The 18,139-nt window shown below is 58.3% G+C and overlaps 6 protein-coding genes and 1 non-coding gene across 7 annotated transcripts; 4 read left to right on the forward strand and 3 right to left on the reverse strand.

The window, feature by feature from the left end:
• Nucleotides 1-413: 413 nt before the first annotated feature.
• Nucleotides 414-4,510, forward strand: CYK3 (cytokinesis protein 3; the record flags this gene model as incomplete). The annotated part of the gene is made up of 2 exons (XM_028636558.1): nucleotides 414-488; nucleotides 557-4,510. 2 exons carry the CDS (start codon nucleotides 414-416, stop codon nucleotides 4,508-4,510), a joined length of 4,029 nt encoding a protein of 1,342 aa, XP_028491250.1.
• Nucleotides 4,511-5,147: 637 nt separating this feature from the next.
• On the forward strand, nucleotides 5,148-5,803 carry D7B24_002349 (uncharacterized protein; the record flags this gene model as incomplete). The annotated part of the gene is made up of 3 exons (XM_028636559.1): nucleotides 5,148-5,466; nucleotides 5,540-5,614; nucleotides 5,703-5,803. 3 exons carry the CDS (start codon nucleotides 5,148-5,150, stop codon nucleotides 5,801-5,803), a joined length of 495 nt encoding a protein of 164 aa, XP_028491251.1.
• A 261-nt stretch (nucleotides 5,804-6,064) lies between these two features.
• On the reverse strand, nucleotides 6,065-7,183 carry D7B24_002350 (uncharacterized protein; the record flags this gene model as incomplete). The annotated part of the gene is made up of 2 exons (XM_028636560.1): nucleotides 6,065-6,722; nucleotides 6,837-7,183. 2 exons carry the CDS (start codon nucleotides 7,181-7,183, stop codon nucleotides 6,065-6,067), a joined length of 1,005 nt encoding a protein of 334 aa, XP_028491252.1.
• A 317-nt stretch (nucleotides 7,184-7,500) lies between these two features.
• Nucleotides 7,501-7,571, forward strand: D7B24_002351. Its single transcript has one exon. It is a non-coding gene; the product is annotated as a tRNA-Gly (tRNA).
• Nucleotides 7,572-9,210: 1,639 nt separating this feature from the next.
• Nucleotides 9,211-10,405, reverse strand: TOM40 (translocase of outer mitochondrial membrane; the record flags this gene model as incomplete). Its single annotated transcript, XM_028636561.1, has 3 exons — nucleotides 9,211-9,318; nucleotides 9,382-10,023; nucleotides 10,097-10,405. The coding sequence occupies 3 exons, from the start codon at nucleotides 10,403-10,405 to the stop codon at nucleotides 9,211-9,213; spliced, it is 1,059 nt and encodes a 352-aa protein (XP_028491253.1).
• Nucleotides 10,406-12,117: 1,712 nt separating this feature from the next.
• On the forward strand, nucleotides 12,118-14,103 carry D7B24_002353 (uncharacterized protein; the record flags this gene model as incomplete). The annotated part of the gene is made up of 6 exons (XM_028636562.1): nucleotides 12,118-12,416; nucleotides 12,465-12,500; nucleotides 12,553-12,820; nucleotides 12,876-12,956; nucleotides 13,014-13,616; nucleotides 13,672-14,103. 6 exons carry the CDS (start codon nucleotides 12,118-12,120, stop codon nucleotides 14,101-14,103), a joined length of 1,719 nt encoding a protein of 572 aa, XP_028491254.1.
• Nucleotides 14,104-14,561: 458 nt separating this feature from the next.
• Nucleotides 14,562-17,206, reverse strand: D7B24_002354 (uncharacterized protein; the record flags this gene model as incomplete). Its single annotated transcript, XM_028636563.1, has 4 exons — nucleotides 14,562-16,463; nucleotides 16,520-16,906; nucleotides 16,963-17,052; nucleotides 17,114-17,206. The coding sequence occupies 4 exons, from the start codon at nucleotides 17,204-17,206 to the stop codon at nucleotides 14,562-14,564; spliced, it is 2,472 nt and encodes an 823-aa protein (XP_028491255.1).
• Nucleotides 17,207-18,139: the final 933 nt, after the last annotated feature.

Consider the following 18,139-nt stretch of genomic DNA (forward strand, 5'->3'; position numbering starts at 1 on the left):
TTGCTCATCTAATTCCACGACACCGCCAAACCTTCTCTTTCTGGCATTGGCACCGTCGCGTCAGAGGTTGTATATCCCACTTTGCTCATACCTGGCCTGCCTACATACCACACTGGTCGGGTTTCTACGTCGACAGGGTCGTCGTGACGCTCGCCCTTTGCGCAGCCTGTCTCTTCCTCTCGACCATTTGGCAGTTATGCTTGCTGTAGTGTATTGCGACTGTTGAATCGTTCGCTGCCTCTCCAGTCGCACGCTTTTGCTCTTCACCGCTTCGCCCATTGCGGCCTCACCGACATTTCTACCACGTTGGGCTGCCATCGAGAACAGGCCACGCCTACAATCAACAACCATCATCTCGCCAACTCCCCTCTGAGGAGGTCGCGAGAGTTCCTTCTCTCCATCAGCTCCCCGAGATGGTGCCCGCACCGCCGCCGCTGCCCACGCAGTTTCCCTGCTGGTGCCGCGCAGTCTACTCCTGGGGAGGCGAGGTCAGTTCGAGACCTGTGCACGGCGCCCTGCTGTCTTGTAGCTCTTGATTGCTAATACGTCAGCCCAGTCGAAACGCGACCTCGGCTTCATCGAAGGCGATTTGATCGAATGCCTCAACGCCGGAGACGGCTCTTGGTGGACGGGCAAGCTATGGCGCGACAGGAGGACCGTCGGCGTCTTCCCCTCCAACTTTGTCGAACTACTACCGCCCAACTTCCGCCCGACGACGAGATCCGTCAGCCCGTTGCCCGACAACACGCCCGGTCCCAAGCCTGTGCCCCAGAAATCCAAGACGTTCCGCAAGCCCTTTGAGGCATACGCCAAAGCGCCTCACTACACGACGGCGAAGCAGCCAGAGGTCGTCCGAGAGAGCCCGCACACGCGCGCCCGTGACAACTCGGCCAGCTCGTACCAGCCTCCCGCCCACCTTGGCCGATCCCCATCGCCAGCGCCGCCGCTGCAGCATCACAGGAGCTACGACGCCAGAGCGCCGTCGCCTGCCCCTCATCAGCAGTACGGCAGCTACAATTCACGCGCGCCTTCACCAGCGCCACCGCCCCAACAGCAGCATCGCTACGACTACAGAGCTGCCTCACCCGCACCTCCCCAGCAGAGGAGCTATGACTTCAGAGCCGCCTCGCCGGCGCCCCCTCAACCGAGGAGCTATGACTTCCGCGCTGCTTCACCAGCTCCACCTCCGCAGAGGAATCATGACTTCCGAGCTGCTTCCCCCGCTCCTCCTCAACAACAACATCATAGGAACGACTTCCGGGCAGCATCACCAGCCCCACCGCATCACGTTGACTACGGATCGCGAGCGCCATCGCCTGCCCCGCCGCAAGCTTATCAGCAGCACCCAAGAGCCCTCTCGCCAGCACCTCCGCCACAGGACTATCACAGGGCTGCATCTCCTGCACCACCGCCTCCGTCACACCATCACCACGGCAGCTATGGATCTCGCGCGCCATCTCCTGCGCCTTCGTTCGGATACAACCACCACTCGCGGGCTCCGTCCCCGGCCCCGCCTCTGGCACGCAGTGTGTCACCGGTTCCTTCTTTCATCGACACGTATCACAAGGAGACGTATGATGAGCCAGCACGCGAAGATTCACCGCCGCCGCCGCCTCCACCGCCCCATCGTCACGTCAATGCCTCCCGCAACAGCATTCACCCCAGCCAAGAACCACGGTACGCCGGCGGTGGGAGGCATGGCTCGAACCTCTCCTATGAGCACCGCCAAGACGGGCTCCAGACCCCTCGAATGCCTTCCCCCTGCCCTCCGTCACCTGGTGGCAGCCACATGACGCCATCACCTCTCCGGGAAGCCATGGACGGTGTCATTGAGCAGCTTGATGCCTTGGGTATGCCCAGGGACACAAGGACCCCCGAACCCGCACCGCTTGATCCCTGGTCTCCGGAGTGCTTTGACATGGTCAGCCACCGTGCAAGAAACAAGGCGGCTCAGCGGCCCCAGACGTCCATGGGACTGGGTCATCAAGATGAGGGCTACGAGACCTGGAGCGGAGGATCCTCGCAGGAGGCATCTTACCAGAACGGCCAGCGAGAGGATGCACACGACGCGCCCCAGCTCAGCAACTATGTCGAACGTATGGAAACTCGACTACAAGGCTTGCAGCACAGCAACAGCACAACCAGTCACGATGAGCCCCCACCCCCGCCACCAAAGGGCAACCTATATCAGCGACCAAAGTCATCCATGGGCGAGGCTCCTGCCCCGGAGAAGAAAGTGCGGACTCGAAAGTCAGCTTACGATGTTGGTCGAAATGTCCTAGGCCGCTCCTTTACAACCAAGACTAACTCCACGAGCGCATCTTCCGGTAACCAGAGCGCGACGACGCAAAGCACGAATAGGAGCCTGATGAGCGGCGTATCGGCCGGTGCTATCAGCGCGACCAGTGCCGGCAGCCTAGCCAGGAAGAATGAGCGACGAGAACGCGCCCAGAGCGCCCTCGGCGTTCGAGACCTTGATATAGACCGACCCGACAGCCCTTTTACTGGTGTGACATACCACAGCAGTCACGCATCCGACGCCTCCCGACCAAAATCGCAAGCAGGTTTCAACGACGAGATGGGCTCTGGCCTTGGTGGGCTTGTGCAGCCTAGAGCGCCGAAACGCAGCCTGTTCAAGAAGCTCTTCGACACAGCAAAGACTGGCGTGGCCACCAGCCGGAGCAACCTGGGGTCCGGCGGCGATCTGGCCAGGCCATCACCCTTTTCCCGCTCGACGACCGTAGCCTCCCCTGCAACCTCTGGAATGTCCTCCATGACAGGCCTTGGCAGCTCGTCCGTCGGCAGGAATGCTGCCAAGGAGATGGGCTTGGGGTCTGGGGTAGACTGGGTCCAGGTCCGCCGAGACATCAATCGCTCCAACTCGCTGAGCAAGATTGAGCGCCACGAGCGCCAAGATCGGTGCCAAATGCTTGACCACCCCGCTCTCAACCCCGTAGACGAACTCTACCAGGGTGCCGAGGGTGACGAAGGCGCGAATGGCATGCCTGTTGACGATCCAATCGACTACCAGTCTATCAACCTCAGCCAGGTCGACAAGAGCACTCGCTTCATCAGCAGTCTACCTCCGCTTACAACAGCCGTCACCTTGGCGACATCCTATGTCTGCCGTCCGTATCGCAGCGACGTCCAGCGCATGCGCGCCATCTTCTCCTGGGTCTCGGAGAGGATAGCTTGGGAAGAAGACTTTGAGGGCGAAATCGACACCAGGCGCGTCATTCAAAGCAGGCGAGCCTGCGTCGAAGAGTACGCTGTCTTGGTGATGGAGATGTGTGCCGCCGTGGGCATCGAGTGCGAGGTAGTCCGCGGGTACCTCAAGACACCGGGCGAAACGCCCGATTTTGGCATCATGCCCCGGTCCAACCACTGGTGGAACGCAGTCCTGGTCGACAACGAGTGGCGTATGGTTGATTGTTGTCTCGCCAGCCCCTCCAACCCTCGCCGGCACCTCTACTCTGGTGCCGGCAATTCAGCTGCCGACTCGTGGTGGTTCCTCACTCGCCCGACCCAGCTGTGCTGGACGCACATTCCTGAGCACCATGAGCAGCAACACATTTGCCCACCGCAGGCGCACGAGGTGTTGCTCAACCTGCCCTGTGCGTGTTCGCCGTACTTCAAGAACATGATGCAGATGGTGGACTATAACACGTCTCTTACACGCATTGAAGACCTCGAGATGGTGCACATCAAGTTCAACGTACCAGCCGATGTCGAAGTGGCTGCCGAAGTTGAGGTGCGTGCATACAGCCGGGACCAAGACGGCGATGTGTTTGAGAGCGGCGAAATGGTCAAGAAGAGGGCCCTTGCGCAGGCCGAGTGGTCCAACGGATACAAACGATACACTGTCAAGGCGTTGCTACCTGGTGACGAGGGTCAAGGCGTCCTCAAGGTCTACGCAGGCAAGCGTGGGCTGATGCACAGCATCAAGGACATTCCCCATCCCATGGCCTTTGCTCTGCCCATCACACACACGGGCGAGAACCCGCCCTATGATTTCGTCACGAGGCATCCGACGCCGCACGCCCAACGACACGACATTTACGTCGTCCAGCCACAGTGCCAGCGGCTGGCGCTCAACAACACCTTTGTGTTCGCCATCAGACAGCACCCGAGCTCGGCTATCGTGGACTCGATCATGACGCCGGCGTCGAACCCGGGCGCGGCGAGCCCCATACCGTTCGCTCGGCCAAGTTCTGCTATGAGCATGACCGCTTCTAGCGCCAGTGGGTCCAACCCCAGTACCGTCAGCGGCAACAAGCCGGCCAAGCTCGCGATCCAAACGCCGGCGGGCAAGATTCTGCGCTTGATGCGCAAGGACGACCGCAAGGGTATCGGTGTCGGTGGCCGCAACACGAGGGACGAGGAGGGCAGCGACGGGGGCACGTGGGAGACTATCATCAAGTGCTCGGAGAAGGGAGTTTGGAGGGGTCTGGTGCTGGCTGACCGCACTGCGCGCTGGTGTGTTTTTGCCGAATGGGTCTGCCTCGGATGATTCTGTTTTTTGGCTTGCGTTGCGTTGTCGATTATCTGCATCATGAAAGCTGGAGGGACGGCCAGGTCTCGGTGTCTGGGTCAACGGGACCTTCTGGGGTTATCTGGGAACTGTCATGAGGAAGGCTGGGGATATGTTCTGCATGGTCGGGAGTTGGCGTCTGATTTGCGTTGCCATGTTCTGACTTGCGTACCATAATGACTGGACTGCCTGTACCATACTGGCGAACAGCTGAGTATATGGCTGTCGCGATACATACAAAAGTTCAAACAACTGCGCCTCTGTGCTCGGCGATTCCGCGGTGTCCAGCTGTGGAGGACGGAGAACAAGAGAGAGTTTATTTCTGCTTCTTTGCTCTAAAGCCCATCATCTCTGTGTCGCCCATGATCAAGCGACCATGGCGATCCAATGGGCCCTTTTGGACAGTGTCGTCGAGAGCCTCTTACGGTGCACCCCCGATAAGCGCGTGTAGGCCGCCGGATAACAAGAGTAAACAGAGGGGCAGCCCTTCACGTCAACGCTGCACCTACCCAATCCTCCATCAAAAGCATGAGCATCACCACCCCGGAAACATAACTTACAACGACCATCGTTTGCTCTATCGATTCGTTCCATTGTCCAGCAAGGCGGGCCTCCGATGGCCGATCGCCTGCACCGCCTGCCGCCCCAGGGCGCGGCCCATTCCCAGGTTGCAGCGCCGCCTGCCGCGCCGCGCCGCGGCGTCTCGCGCAACCTGTTCAAGAGCCACCTCACGCGGCGCCCGACGCCGACGGGCACGGCGACGTCTTCGTCGAACGGGTCGGCGGAGACGCTGCGGTTGCCGGACGTGGACATCCACAGCGACTCGACGGAACTCGTCGTCAGGGACAAGCACGGTGAGATTGAGATTGGGGATCTGCCGATGGGCGTGTTGGATGACGGGGAGGAGGGGATGCATGACATGGAGGAGAGCAAGGGTCGGTCGCATTCACCCTCCCGCCAGAACAGTCTCGTGTGGAGAGACGCTGGAAGCGGCGCTGACGATCACAGTGGAAAGGCAGCGCCTTGCCGAGGCAGTCAAGCAGCATCAGGTCAATCACTCGACAATCCCCGAGCAGCCAGAAGGTACGTTGTATCATTCCCTTCCCACCCTCAGTCTATCGTCTGGGTATTCGTGTGCCTCGTCAAGCTAAAACATCTCTCCCGCCCGCAGAGCTCCTCGAGGCGGTCCGCAAGAGCCTCCGGGCCAAGGTCGCGGCTCTCGACGAGGACCAGTGGATGTACGAGGATGGGGATGCATGCTTGCGACGTTAGCAGCCGCCCAAGCTCCCCTGGCCTCCCCTGCCGGGTCTTCAGTCCGACCTCGCGCCGGGCGGGGACGACGAGCAGCAGTAGCCTCGTCCTCTCCGTCTGGCTGGCTGGCTGGCTGGCTCCCTCCTTGCTCTTCTGCGGCGTGATGCGCCATGCCATGCCCGTCCCTTCATGCGCTTTTCATTTTCACCCCTAGACCTCCTTACCTATAAAGCAAACACCCCAGTAAAGCGTTACCTCAGCATCTCAACAACCAAATCCCCATTAGTCGAGACCCGCCGGCGCAGGCGCCTCGACTCGCCTCGTGGGCGCCCTCCTCTGCTGCGCACCGCCACCACCACCTCCCGCGGCGCCGCCGCCGAACAGGCTGCCCATCATATCCATGAGGGGGTTGCTCTGCCTGGGCTTGACGATGCCAAAGTACATCTCGGCGACCATCTCGAGGGCCTCGTTCCAGGCGCCGAGCTCAGCAATGTTGGCGGCGTACTTGTTGACGAGGGTGCGGTAGGCGTCGGGGGTGCCGCGCTGGATGGCGAGGAGCAGCAGGCCGAGGAAGTTGAGGAGCGGCAGGCCCGGGAAGATGCGCACGTCGGCGGTGGCGGTGCTGACGTCCTGGACGCCGCCGGCGCCGGCGTCGGCGAGCTGGCTGGCGAAGAGGCGGTAGGCGGCGTTGGCGGCGCGCAGGTTGCCGACGAGCAGGTAGGGCAGCACGGCGCGCGACGCGTACAGCGCCGCCGTGTGCGACTCGTCCTCCTTGTACCAGGCGTACTCCATGCGCGCCAGCACCTCGGCCGAGTCGCGCGTGCCGAGCACCAGGTGGCGCTCCGCCTCGTAGGCCTCGTGCTCCTCGGCGTACAGGCTGCCCGCGACGTGGTGCAGCTCGGCGTCGCCGGCCGGGTAGTCGCCGAACTTGCTGGACCACCTGCGTCCCATGCATGTCAGCGCTCTGTCCTGGGAGGCGTGTGGCAGCGAGAAAAACAAGGTACAATAGACCGCGGGAATAGAAATGAATAAAGCATGCATTGGGAAAACTCACGCAATCATCTCGCTGATAAATGTCTTCCTCGTCGGCTCCCCGGGCCCGAACAGGCGCAGGCACGTCAGCAGGCGGCCCTTGCTCGCGGCGTCGGGCCTGAGCTCGGCCTGCTTGTAGACGTCGACGAGCATGAGGCACAGGTCGCCGCCGGAGCCGCCCTGGCCGGCCTTGAGCAGGGACTGGGCGACGCTGGCGAGTATGTCCACGGCGGCGGGCCAGTTGGCGGCCTTGACGTAGCGGGCGGCCACGACGCGGGTCTGCTGCTGGGCCTCGTAGTACTGGCCCTCGGCCGTGCGGGCCTGCAGGCGGGCGATGATCTTTTCGATCTTGTCGGCTTTGGAGGCCATGGCGGAGGATGTGTGTTTGGGGGGGGGGTTCGTGCGTGCTTCTCGTTCGTGGGAAAGCGTCAGGTGTCGGGTCCTGGATCGAGACGAGACAAAAGGGTGTCGGGATACTGTGTGTCGGCGGCAGAGGAGGCGTAGCAGGAGTCGGACGTCTGAATGTTTGGCTTGGAGTTCTTGGAAGCTTGATGACGGTGCCTCTCGACAGGGGGGGGGGCAATTGCAGGAGGGTTGGACTGGGGCGGGGCAGCTTGTGTCGTGGAACCTCGCCGAAAGGGCGACCCCGCAGTCATGAAGCTCCCTCGGTCGCCAGGGCTACAATGGCGAGCGTGGTGTAATGGTAACATCTAAGCTTCCCATGCTTAGGCCCCGGGTTCGATTCCCGGCGCTCGCATGGAACTCGTGAGAACACGGGCAATGCCGCCATGATTTTTGCTTTTATCATTTTTGTAATCTGGGATATGGCAGTCCTTGATATCGCAACGGAGCCTTGACGCTCGGAAGCTCGGGGCGTGGTAGTGTGATTGGGGCCGCTGGGCGAGTCAGTCCTGCTTCTACCGGCCGCCTGTCTGACCAGTGCCGGCGCCGTCAACGGGGTGTCTCACTCTGTTGTCTGGAGGACGGCTACAGGGGAAATAAATGGAAGGTCCGGTTCTGATGGCCGGGGGACATGCTGTGGACGTTCATGCTTCGTGTGACCTCGTAGCATGACTTGCAATCGGTCCTAGGCATGGATGGCATGCACAGGAAGCAGGAGCTGCAGTGTCGTTCGGTAGCACCGAGGGCAAGGCTCAATGATTTTGTGCGACTACAGGTCCTACAAGTCATAGGGATGTACCTAGTATGAAGTGAAGTCGCCTACAGTAAGTACTACGATCGTGTTTGATTTGCCCATGACCAAGGCGCGCGGGGATGTGTGCCAGCAAATGATGCAGACCGTCAAACCCGCCAGCTTGGGAGGAAATCTGCTCGCAACGAACCGGACCACTATCTAACAACAAGGCACGACACGTTGTCAGCGTCTAATAAACTGTCTACCTGCTGCCCAAAGCCATGGTCAACGCATCCAGCACGACCGATCCCTTTCTCACCCTACAGCATTGGCCGGCGTATACAGAGCGCGTGCATTGTAGCCCAGTCTGTCTAGCCTGCTGAGAGAGCAGGGGAACGGCGCTGTGGCATAGTTGGCGAGTTCAGGAGGGTCGACTGGATCGAAGCTATGCGCCCTATCGCTGATGCTACTGTAGAGCTGATCTACGACATGAAACCCTAGGAAGATCGCATCCGTGGATAGGGCTGACGCTGTTGGAGGTGGGAGACGTGAGACTGCCGGCGGAATGGCGTTGACTTTGAGTAACCCAAAGGTGATGCCTCACATGCATGTCATTGTCTAGTCTTCACCATGGCTTCTCACCAGACACACGACAAGGTCACCGGTTTACAGAGCTTCCTCGCAGCCTGTTTCATCAGAACTTTCTTCTATTCTCCTTCATACACAGTACATATGAGACGGGCCCGCCATGCCCGCCCTCATGATTGTGGATAAGCCACGCCGCGAGTGGCTTAAATCACAGTTCACGCGGGGCAGCCGGTGTTCTTCCCACCGACTGCCATGTTGCTCATCCAAGAGCGGTTATTGTACACCTGTCCTCCCAAACCCTGGGCCAGAGGACAGAACGAGGCTCGGGCGGCCCGCGGGAGGAAAAGAACAAAAAACAAAAACAGCAACGACAAGTCACTCCAGATCCGACCGCAGGCCAAGTTCCTCGCTTGGAGTGGGAAAAGGCGGGAGAGGAGTAGGGGGCCAAATGGACCTCTGCGAGGGGCGGGGAGGGCGTATACTAAAACAACAAAATAAGCGAGGAAGATGCGCCCGCGATCAGAGGTCATGGAGAGGATGCGCCGCCGTGCGTATGCTGCTGGCCGTCCGGGGCCATTCGTGTCTTTGGTTGATTAGGAGGGGAGCTTTCGGGTTTTTTTTTCCTGTGGTCGGTCGCACCGAGTGAACCAGAGGCAGGTGATGGCCTCCAGGCTTAGAAGGGAATGTTGGGGGAAGGCTGGGCGCCGAGAACCTCCTGCTGCTCCTGGAGATCCTCACCGGCGGCCTCGACAGAGATGGCGACGCCGATCTTTGCTTGTTGCTGCGGAACAGTCAGTAAGACGCTCGAGGCCACATTAGCTCAGGCATGATGATTATCACGTACCGTGAAGTGGTCGACGTCGGCGGCAAAGGTCATCATGACGGGGGCGGCGATGCGCTTCTCGAGGAGGCAGCTGAGCTTTCCCTTGGAGTCGACCTGCGCACGGAAGGTGGACATGCGGAAGTCATACTTGGCGCCCATGGTGGCGATGCCCTCCTTCTGAATTCCACCCATCATACCGCCTGAGGGGGCGAGAGACAGCGTCAGGTCGCAACCGGCCTGGACCTTCTCCGACAGACGACGCCAGTAGGAGGTGTTGAGGGCACCCTGGGCTTGCAGCTGGGCGGTGGCGACCCAGTCGTCGGACTTGTAGCGCAGCGAGTACGAGGTGGCCATCTCGGGGCCCTGGGTGAGGCCGGCACGCTGCCAGACAGTCTCGAGACCGAGGGCGAGCTTGGGGGTGACGGACTGGAGGTAGCTGCCGATGAAGATGCCGGTGATGCCGCCGTCAAGGGCAGACGGGTTGAGCATCTTCAAGGAGGCGGTGAAGTCGTCGCCGGTGTACTCGTTCTCGAGCTGGACCATATCCTGGCCGGAACCGGGCACAACCTGGAGCTGCGTCTTGGAGACGAGCTTGTCGGACCACCGGTAGTTGAAACGGGTGGAGAGCTGGCCGTCGTTGTCCATGTTGCCCTGGAGGAAAACCTGTGTCGCGGCACGTTAGCGATTGCATGAGCACATCTTTTGGGGGGGTCCGAGTGGGATTTGGCGGACGCACCTTGCTCGTGCCGTAGAGACCGGCGAAGGTGTAAGGGTTGAGGCGCTCGCCCATGGCGAAGGCGTGGGAGACCTGGAAAAGAGGCGAGATGCTGAAGGCCTTGGTCACGTCGGCACGCAGGCCGGTGAACATGTAGTTGTTGAGGAAGACATCGCGCGTCACCTCCTTGCTCAAGCTCTCGACGGTGCCAGGGTTGGACAGGCCGAGCTTCGCTCTCCTGCTGGAAAAGGAGTTGACGGCATCAGAGACGGCATCGGCGACGGGGTTCGTCGTGAGGAAGGTTCGCAGGGAGTCAATGGTGGAAGCCATGGCTGTGGATGTGATGAGGGCCGTGGCCGAGGTAGGTTTGCGGAAAAGGAGAAGGTGAGCGAGAAGCAACAGCAAGCTGGTTGGAGACGGCGACGGAGGGACGCGATGGGAGGAACGCGCACGATGCGAGAAGACGAAAAGGGAGAGGCGCGTCTGAGATGCTAGGAGCTGTGCCCTGTTGCGTCGATGGAACCAGAGATGGTCTTGATGTGCGAGGCTTCACGATCGCGAAGGAGCTTGGTCGGGCGGATGTCGGGAATTGACTTGTCGTGACGTTGCTGGTAAAATAAATTTCTTCAGCCTCTGATAGCACTGGGAGTGTTTCTTGGGGGGAGCACGGGCCTCTGTCTTTCAGTGGTGCACAGCGAGGGGAGGGGGGGGGGGGGGGTGGATGAGACTCCAGACAAGGACAGCTAACAGAGAGAGAGGGCACCAGCTGCTTGGTTGCTGCCACTCGCCTCGCTTCCATTGCCTACGACCCGAATCCTCCCTCGTCTCGCTCCACTATCCTGGTGCACGTGACGTCGGGACGCATACCCGACAAATAGCCAGGGGGTGGAGACGGCATGACCCCACCATCGGACCTAGGTTCGTCTGGGCAATTGGGTGGTGCACAGAGAGACAGAGAGCGAGAGCGAGAGAAAGAGAAAGAGGCATCTGAGGTCCCCTTGACAGCACTGCACTGCATACCACTAGCCCTCCGGACTGACTTTCTTTACGATTCTGTGCTCGGACTGACACGACGTGGCATCCCCCCTAAGAGCTTTCACAAGAAGGCAGGCAATCCTTTGGAGCACTGGGCGAGCAGCGGTGTTTCTGTGGAAACACATCCAGCCAAGTGCTCTCTCGTAGCCGAGAGACCGTTGACATACTCACGATAACCGACGGCGGGTTAAAGCGGGACATCGATATCAAGTTACCAACTCAAAACATAATACCTCAAGCGGTCTGACCAACGCTACGTATACTTGCCTAGATACTTACTTTGGGCAGTCAGGCACACGTCCCTCTCATCGTTTGCTGTCGCCGCTGCACCCAAATAACTGGATTCGCGCCAGCATCTTGAACTTGAGCAACTTCCATTTCTCCGCATTTCACGCCGCAACGCCACTTAACCGCGAGCCTGTCTTGCTTCACTACTCCAAAGTATTGCTGCATGGAATAGAACCTCAATCGCGCAGAGGAAGGGAAGAAGAAGGACCAGATCTCGGCCGACAAGACTGACACAAAGAGGTTGACTGCAAATCACCAAACATGGACACACTTCTGTGAGTGAAGGCCTTTTCCTTGGTACTTCCACAGTCCAACCGCAATCCTTCATATCACCCCGTCATTCCCTCCGTTATTGAGACGATTGCTTGCACCCTTCAAATCAGGAGTCACCTTTAAAAGCCACTCACTTCCAATCCCCCTGCCACTACTGGCAGGTGCAAGTGCCAGGTCATGAGCATGGGCCTGCAATGTCATTCTGCAATTTGGTGAATCACAACCCAACACCCGGTCCTGCAAACCTGGTCATCTTTCCGTAACGTAACGGGCCGGCACAACCTATTCGGACGTCTCATTGTCAATACTGATACACGGATCTGTAATGTTTCTTACAACTCGTTCCCTGAGCGCATCCTAAAAATCCCCTCCCCTGCTCCCTCTCTGCCAACCTTTGCAACCACACCAGATTACCCTTCGTATCAAGCATCGCATTGCCCTGAGCCATGCGTCCCCGCCCCGAACTCTGCTTCGACGGCGCATCGGCTGCTATCGAAGACGACGACGAGCATCAAGATCATCCTAAGGAACCCAACAGTACTGACCCACGAGACAGCACTGCCGAAATTGCGGCCAACGCCCCACGGTATCGCCGCAAGAGCTCGACTTTCATCGACGGCATTCACGATGTACCTGAGGACCAGGATATGGCGCCAGCCCAGCTGTACAGCACCATGTCTGGACGACTCTTCCACTCGGGCCGCATCGCCATCGTGATGGTGGGCCTGCCAGCACGCGGCAAAACGTATGGCCCCCTTATCAGTCATCTGGTCACGTTTGCTAACAGAAGCAGGCATATTTGCGTCTCCCTGGCACGATATCTTGGATGGTGAGAACGTTCTCCTGTCGTAGCAGCTGGTGACTCTTATTGACGTAAGCAGGCTCGGTGTGAAGACTCGTATTTTTCATCTCGGCGACTATCGTCGGGCGACGGTCGGCGACGGTGGTGCTGTCCCTGAAGATTACTTCTTCCCCAACGCCTCACCGGCATCCGTCATCTTGCGGCAGAAGATTCTCAAGAAGTGTCGCGAGGACATCTACGCCTGGCTCAATCACGAGAACGGCCAAGTCGCTATTTACGACGCCGTCAACCCGACCGCTGGAGGTCGTCGCTCGCTGGCCAAGGAGTTTGCCAAGCATGACGTTCAGGTAAGAATGCTCGCCAGCTGTTTCGCGGAGACAGAAGCTCAACCCCAACTCGCAGACCTTGTTTATCGAGTCCTTCGTCGACGACGAATCCATCCTGCGGGACAATGCACGAAACGTCAAGATCTCTTCTCCAGACGTGAGTCCTCATATTCCAAGCCGTGCCCGAAGAAGCATGCTTAATTACCCATTGTAGTTTTCCGGCATGGATCCCGACGACGCCGCCGAGCTCTACCTGAAGCGAATCGACATGAAGATCCCCACCTTTGAGATCATGGAGGAGAAGGAACTGAACTACATCCGAATGATCAACGCCGGTCGCAGGTTCTTCTACAACAATCTCTCATTCAACTACCTGTCTCATCGCATCGTCTTCTACCTCACAAACTTGCACATCAAGTCACGCACCACCTTTTTCGCGCGAGCAGGTACCACAACCGAAGAAGACTCCTACAAAGCCGACGCACCGCTCTCCGAACAGGGCAAATCCTACGCCGCCAAAATGTCCGAGGTCCTCATCAAGCACCGCGAGCAAGAGCGGGCGGCTCTGGTCGAGAAGCAGGGAGCTAACGTCCCCCTGCCACCCCTGACCGTTTGGACGTCGACCCGGCTTCGCACGGTGCAGACCTCAGACTACCTCAGGGATAAGGGCTACAAAGTCCGTCAGCGCTCGCAGATGAGCCAGATCAACCCCGGCGTGTGCGAGAAGATGGCCGAACGAGCCATCCGCACCATCTATCCCGAGGAAGTAGAGAAGCACGAACTGGACCCGTATCATCACCGTTACCCCCGCGCAGAGGCAAGTGTCCCCGGTAACCTGTTCATTCGATACTCCATGACTAACCCATTCTTAGTCCTACCACGACCTCGCCGTTCGCCTCGAGCCAATCATTCTCGAGCTTGAGCGCGAGCAGAATGATCTCCTCATCATCGCTCACGAGTCGGTTCTGCGTGTCCTCTACGCCTACCTCATGCACTGTTCCACAATGGACATTCCCTTCCTCAAGTTCCCTCGCGATGAGATCATCGAGATCATCCCAGCCGCCTACCAGAACGAGGCCAAGCGCATTCATATCCCGGGTATCGACCCCAAGATTACCCCCGGCTCGCCAGAGGACATCCGAATCCCCGTCCCCGGCAGTATCCCCGGCTCCGGCACCGCCAGCGGCGCGCTGAGTCCCATGCCCGGCCTCTCGTCCCCCGCTGAACCTGTGGAAAGGCCGATCGAGAAGGTTGTCAACTTGACCAAGGAGACTGTTGCCGACAAGGTGCATGATGAGGATTAAGCTGTTCAGTGCGGGTCTATATGATGTCACAGCTCGCATGGCAGGAACGAGGCTGGAGGTACAAGGCAAGACAAACATCGTCCTCTCAGATCTGGTCGGGTATGCAATCGGGAAACACGCACGCTACCAATCAACTGCTGGAGTTTTTTTGTTTTAAGATGAACAAGATAGGCTGATGATTTTTATGACAACCAAATGCTTCATTACGTCCAAAGGCCCGCTCTACTCTCCTCGCTGAAGGCATGTTCGTCATGCATGACCGGCCGAATGCCTGTGAATAAAACGCGATAGTGGTATATGTTTCTGCGACGCCCTCCCCAAACTCCAACTGCTTTCTGCTTTCGTTGCCATGAATGGCCAAAAGGTGCCCTCATATTCGTCATCATGCCTCACCTCATCATGGTGGGGAACATGATGCTCTCAGGACCAAACCTGCACGTACGGTACACATGTTGGCTCTACATAAGAATGCACTCTCGCTCAGGCTGTACGCCCTTGACCTTGGATTTGCCGCGCTTGTGTCCGTGCTCGTGCCTGTGCTTCCTGGGCGTGGCCGTCACATCTGATTTGACGTCTGCCCGAGTATCTGGGTAGGAATCTGACTCGAACGACGGACGTGGCAGGTCCACCGATGGCCTGTCCGTCACCTCCGTCGGGCCGGCCTCGTTCGGTACGGGCGGCGCGCTGACAATATGACTGATGGAATTGCCGTCTCGCAATATCTCCTTGCTTGGCCGCATGAAGCCGCCGAGACGGCCCATCGTAAGGCTGATGCGGCCTTCGCCCGCCTGACTAGGGGGGCGACTCCTAGACTTGTTCGAGAACAAGGCAGCCGCGCGTGAGAAGCGCTCACGCGTCGTCTCTTCATTCGGCGTGATTGCCGGAGATGCGGTATCGGGCGTTCTCCCTGGCGTACCAATTACGGACTCAAGCGGATTGATGCTCGTGCGCCGGGAGTCCTTGGAGTGTGGGTCCAAGTCGTCGATGCTGTCACGGCTGGGCCGCTCTATATCTGACGAGAATCGAATGCTCGGGGCCTGCGTCTTTGTCGCTTTCTCGAAGTAATCACCGCTGGAAGACCCGGCAGTTCCCAGATGCCCGCTGTCAGCCAGACTGGGATCTGTCGATGTGGCGATGCTTGCTTTCGAGTCTGCATAGGAAGGTGGTTCCGTTTCAGTTTCGTCCGCAGATACTACTTCCATCATGGGTACAATCTGGTAGAAGAGAAGATACGGCATCTCTTCTTTGATCGATTGTTTGATATCATCAACATACGTGACTCGGCTGTCGATATGGAGGTCGTCAAATTTAGCCCATTGCGCCTCCTCATAATCCGGAGGTGGATCGAGATCGTGTCTTCGGTTATCCGTGAGGAGCTTTGGCGCAACTCGGGAGAATGCAATGTAGTGGCCGCTATTCACAGACTCACCCCTGTGGCAGACCACCGACTGCAGCACGAGCTTGTACTCCGTACTAAACCCATTTGGGTCCTCTTCTAGGTGCTTTTCGTCCGCTAGCATAAAGTGTGGCAGACGCAGACTGTCTGGGATATCGATAAATGTGTTGAGGCGTTGCGGGACCATTCTATCGGAAAGGCCGTAGCGCTTCAAGCAGATGCCGACTACTGGCCTTTGAGAGAATTTGACCGCCACGTCCTGGTCATTCTGAGGCTCGCTATTTCCTGCAGAGTGCCAAGGAATCAGTCGGAAGAACTGCCACGCTGGAATAGTCACAGCCTTGACAACGGTCGAGCTCTTGCGTCGTGCCCTCTCGAGCAGGGAGGAGTTGTCCGTCTCCGCCGGTCGACCTTTTCCGTCCACGAGAACATGCTGAATCACGCTAGTGGAACGGTGTCTAGCGGTAGGTCTCGAAGATCCGGCCGTCTCTCCGCTGATCAAGCCATGGACAGTCTCCGTCGGCCTCCGATCCAGTACTGGAGTAAGTTCAACTGGGGAGGCGACAACTCCTTTCGTAGGCGACTCAGCTTCCTCATTCTGCGTCACGACTCTAATCGTATTCAGTCGAGACGTTGTCGGCCGTCTTGCGTCTCTCTTCTCCTCCTGGTTGCTGTCTCGGAGGACATCGACTTGCGTGTTGAAGTATTCCTCTAAACAATCCTCGAGACGAAGTCCCTTGCCCTCTGGATCTGGGGGTACAGCGAGATTGAGAAGACGTTCGTTGACTATCTTGTGGTCATCATCGTCGTTTTTGCCCTGGTGAAATAGGTCGACTTGTAGTTGTAGCAAGGGTAGCTGCAAGGTTTCCGTGATGAAAGCAAATGCCTCGGATGTGTCCTGCTGCTCCAGCTCTTTGGCGTCTTGCCATCCACACTCAGCGAGGCTGTCTTGTATAAGTTTCGTCTGCCAAAGTCAGCTGAACTGTAGTATTATTCCCGAAGGGTTGAACAAAACCATACCATGTCTGTATAAATCAACTTGCCCGACCGCAACATATTGACCCAGAGTCGCAAAAGCGTGACCAACTTCCGCCGCGGTTCGTCGGTGAATTCATGCTTGAGCATGCCTTCGTAAGCGTCCATCCGTGCGAACATGGAGAAGAGCAAAGAGTCCAGGTAACAGGTCACAGCCTCCCTGTTCTCGGCGCCGCTCATCTGCACATTAGGGTTGTATGGGTAGATCTTGCCAGCACTCGCATCGCTCTGCATCTGTATGAATTCGGCAGCTTTCCTGACATCACCAGCCGCATAATAGCTGTGGAGGACTTGGCGAATGTGGTCGGGAGAAATGCTGTGCTTGGTATATTCGGGGTTGTCTTCGGCAAGGAGCTGCAATACGTCCTCAATCTGATGTGCTGTTAAAGTCTGCTGGGACATGGAGTATGGCAAGACGTCATTCGTACCTTAGCTTTATCTTCGTGGCTGCTGTTTATTTGGCGGGAGGCGTCAGACTTGAAGAGCGAGAAAAAGTTGTCGGCAGAGAGAGGACGGTTCTTAAGAGGTCCGATTAACCAGGGGGTCGAAGCGCTACCCGAGCGATTGAAGAACTCTCACCTTATGGCCCGGCTCTGACGACTTATTCCTGCGATGAGAGCCATGTTTGTCCTTCTCCCGGTCCTTGACACTGAAGAGCCTCTTGGCCTTCATGACGGGAGGTGTTGTGATCGTTCCAACGGGATTGTAGCGATTTGTGAAGCAGGACGGGTCGAGTTGTTTTCGTTGGAAGGTAGACCGCTGTCTCGGGGGGGGATTACGGCTTTTCGAAGCAAACTCTAGAAGAATGGTTGCCTTGCTGGTCGCCAGGAGTCTATTGAGGTCTCGGGCTGTCTTGTCTTGGATGTCGCTGCGGCGCGCTTTGGCGGGGTTGATGGGGGAGTTTAGGGATGTGACGTGGGACCAGCAGTTGTTGGGGGGCAGGCATGGTGCGATACCAGGGTGCAAGTGTAGGGGTCGAAAGAAGGGGCAGGGGCCAGCCTTTAGTGGCAGGGGTGCACAAGCAACGGCTAAAGCAGGCACGCCACGGCGAATCCTTCCCTGGATTTGCGATCAACGGGATCCGCAACGAGCGCTGAACGAATGGCCGCACCTGTTATCAGAGGAGGGGTACTTCGTCCCATGCGCACATAGCAGACCATTTCTACGTACGGTATCCTGGGACATGGGCAGAACATGCTCATTGGTAATAATCATGATGCTGCCGCTACGCTATCGACTGTTTGGGTGATCCTGAAGAGCATGATTGGGGATCGGCGTGATCTTCGACGACCAGGGCGGGAGCGACTGTGATAGCCCCTGCCTCACCTGATGGACCTGGACCAAATGGTCCAGGCGAACATGCGACAACGCCTGTTGACATCCCAGCCGGTTCAATTCTCGCGGTGAAGCCTACAAGTGGAGAGAGCATGACACTGCTGGCGAAGACACTGGCAGGGAACGCGGATAATGTGACAGCCCTCGGGTTCGGGTTCGGGGGTGTTTTTCGGGGCGTGACGGCTCTGGAGCACCCGTCCCCATCATGGCTCAACGTTCTCCGTAAGAACCTTCCAGCGTATTGACTAAAAAGTTTCGGTAGCGCGAAAA

The sequence above is a fragment of the Verticillium nonalfalfae genome, assembly GCF_003724135.2.
Source record: "Verticillium nonalfalfae strain VnAa140/NRRL 66861 chromosome Unknown scaffold_157, whole genome shotgun sequence".
Classification (NCBI taxonomy): domain Eukaryota; kingdom Fungi; phylum Ascomycota; class Sordariomycetes; order Glomerellales; family Plectosphaerellaceae; genus Verticillium; species Verticillium nonalfalfae.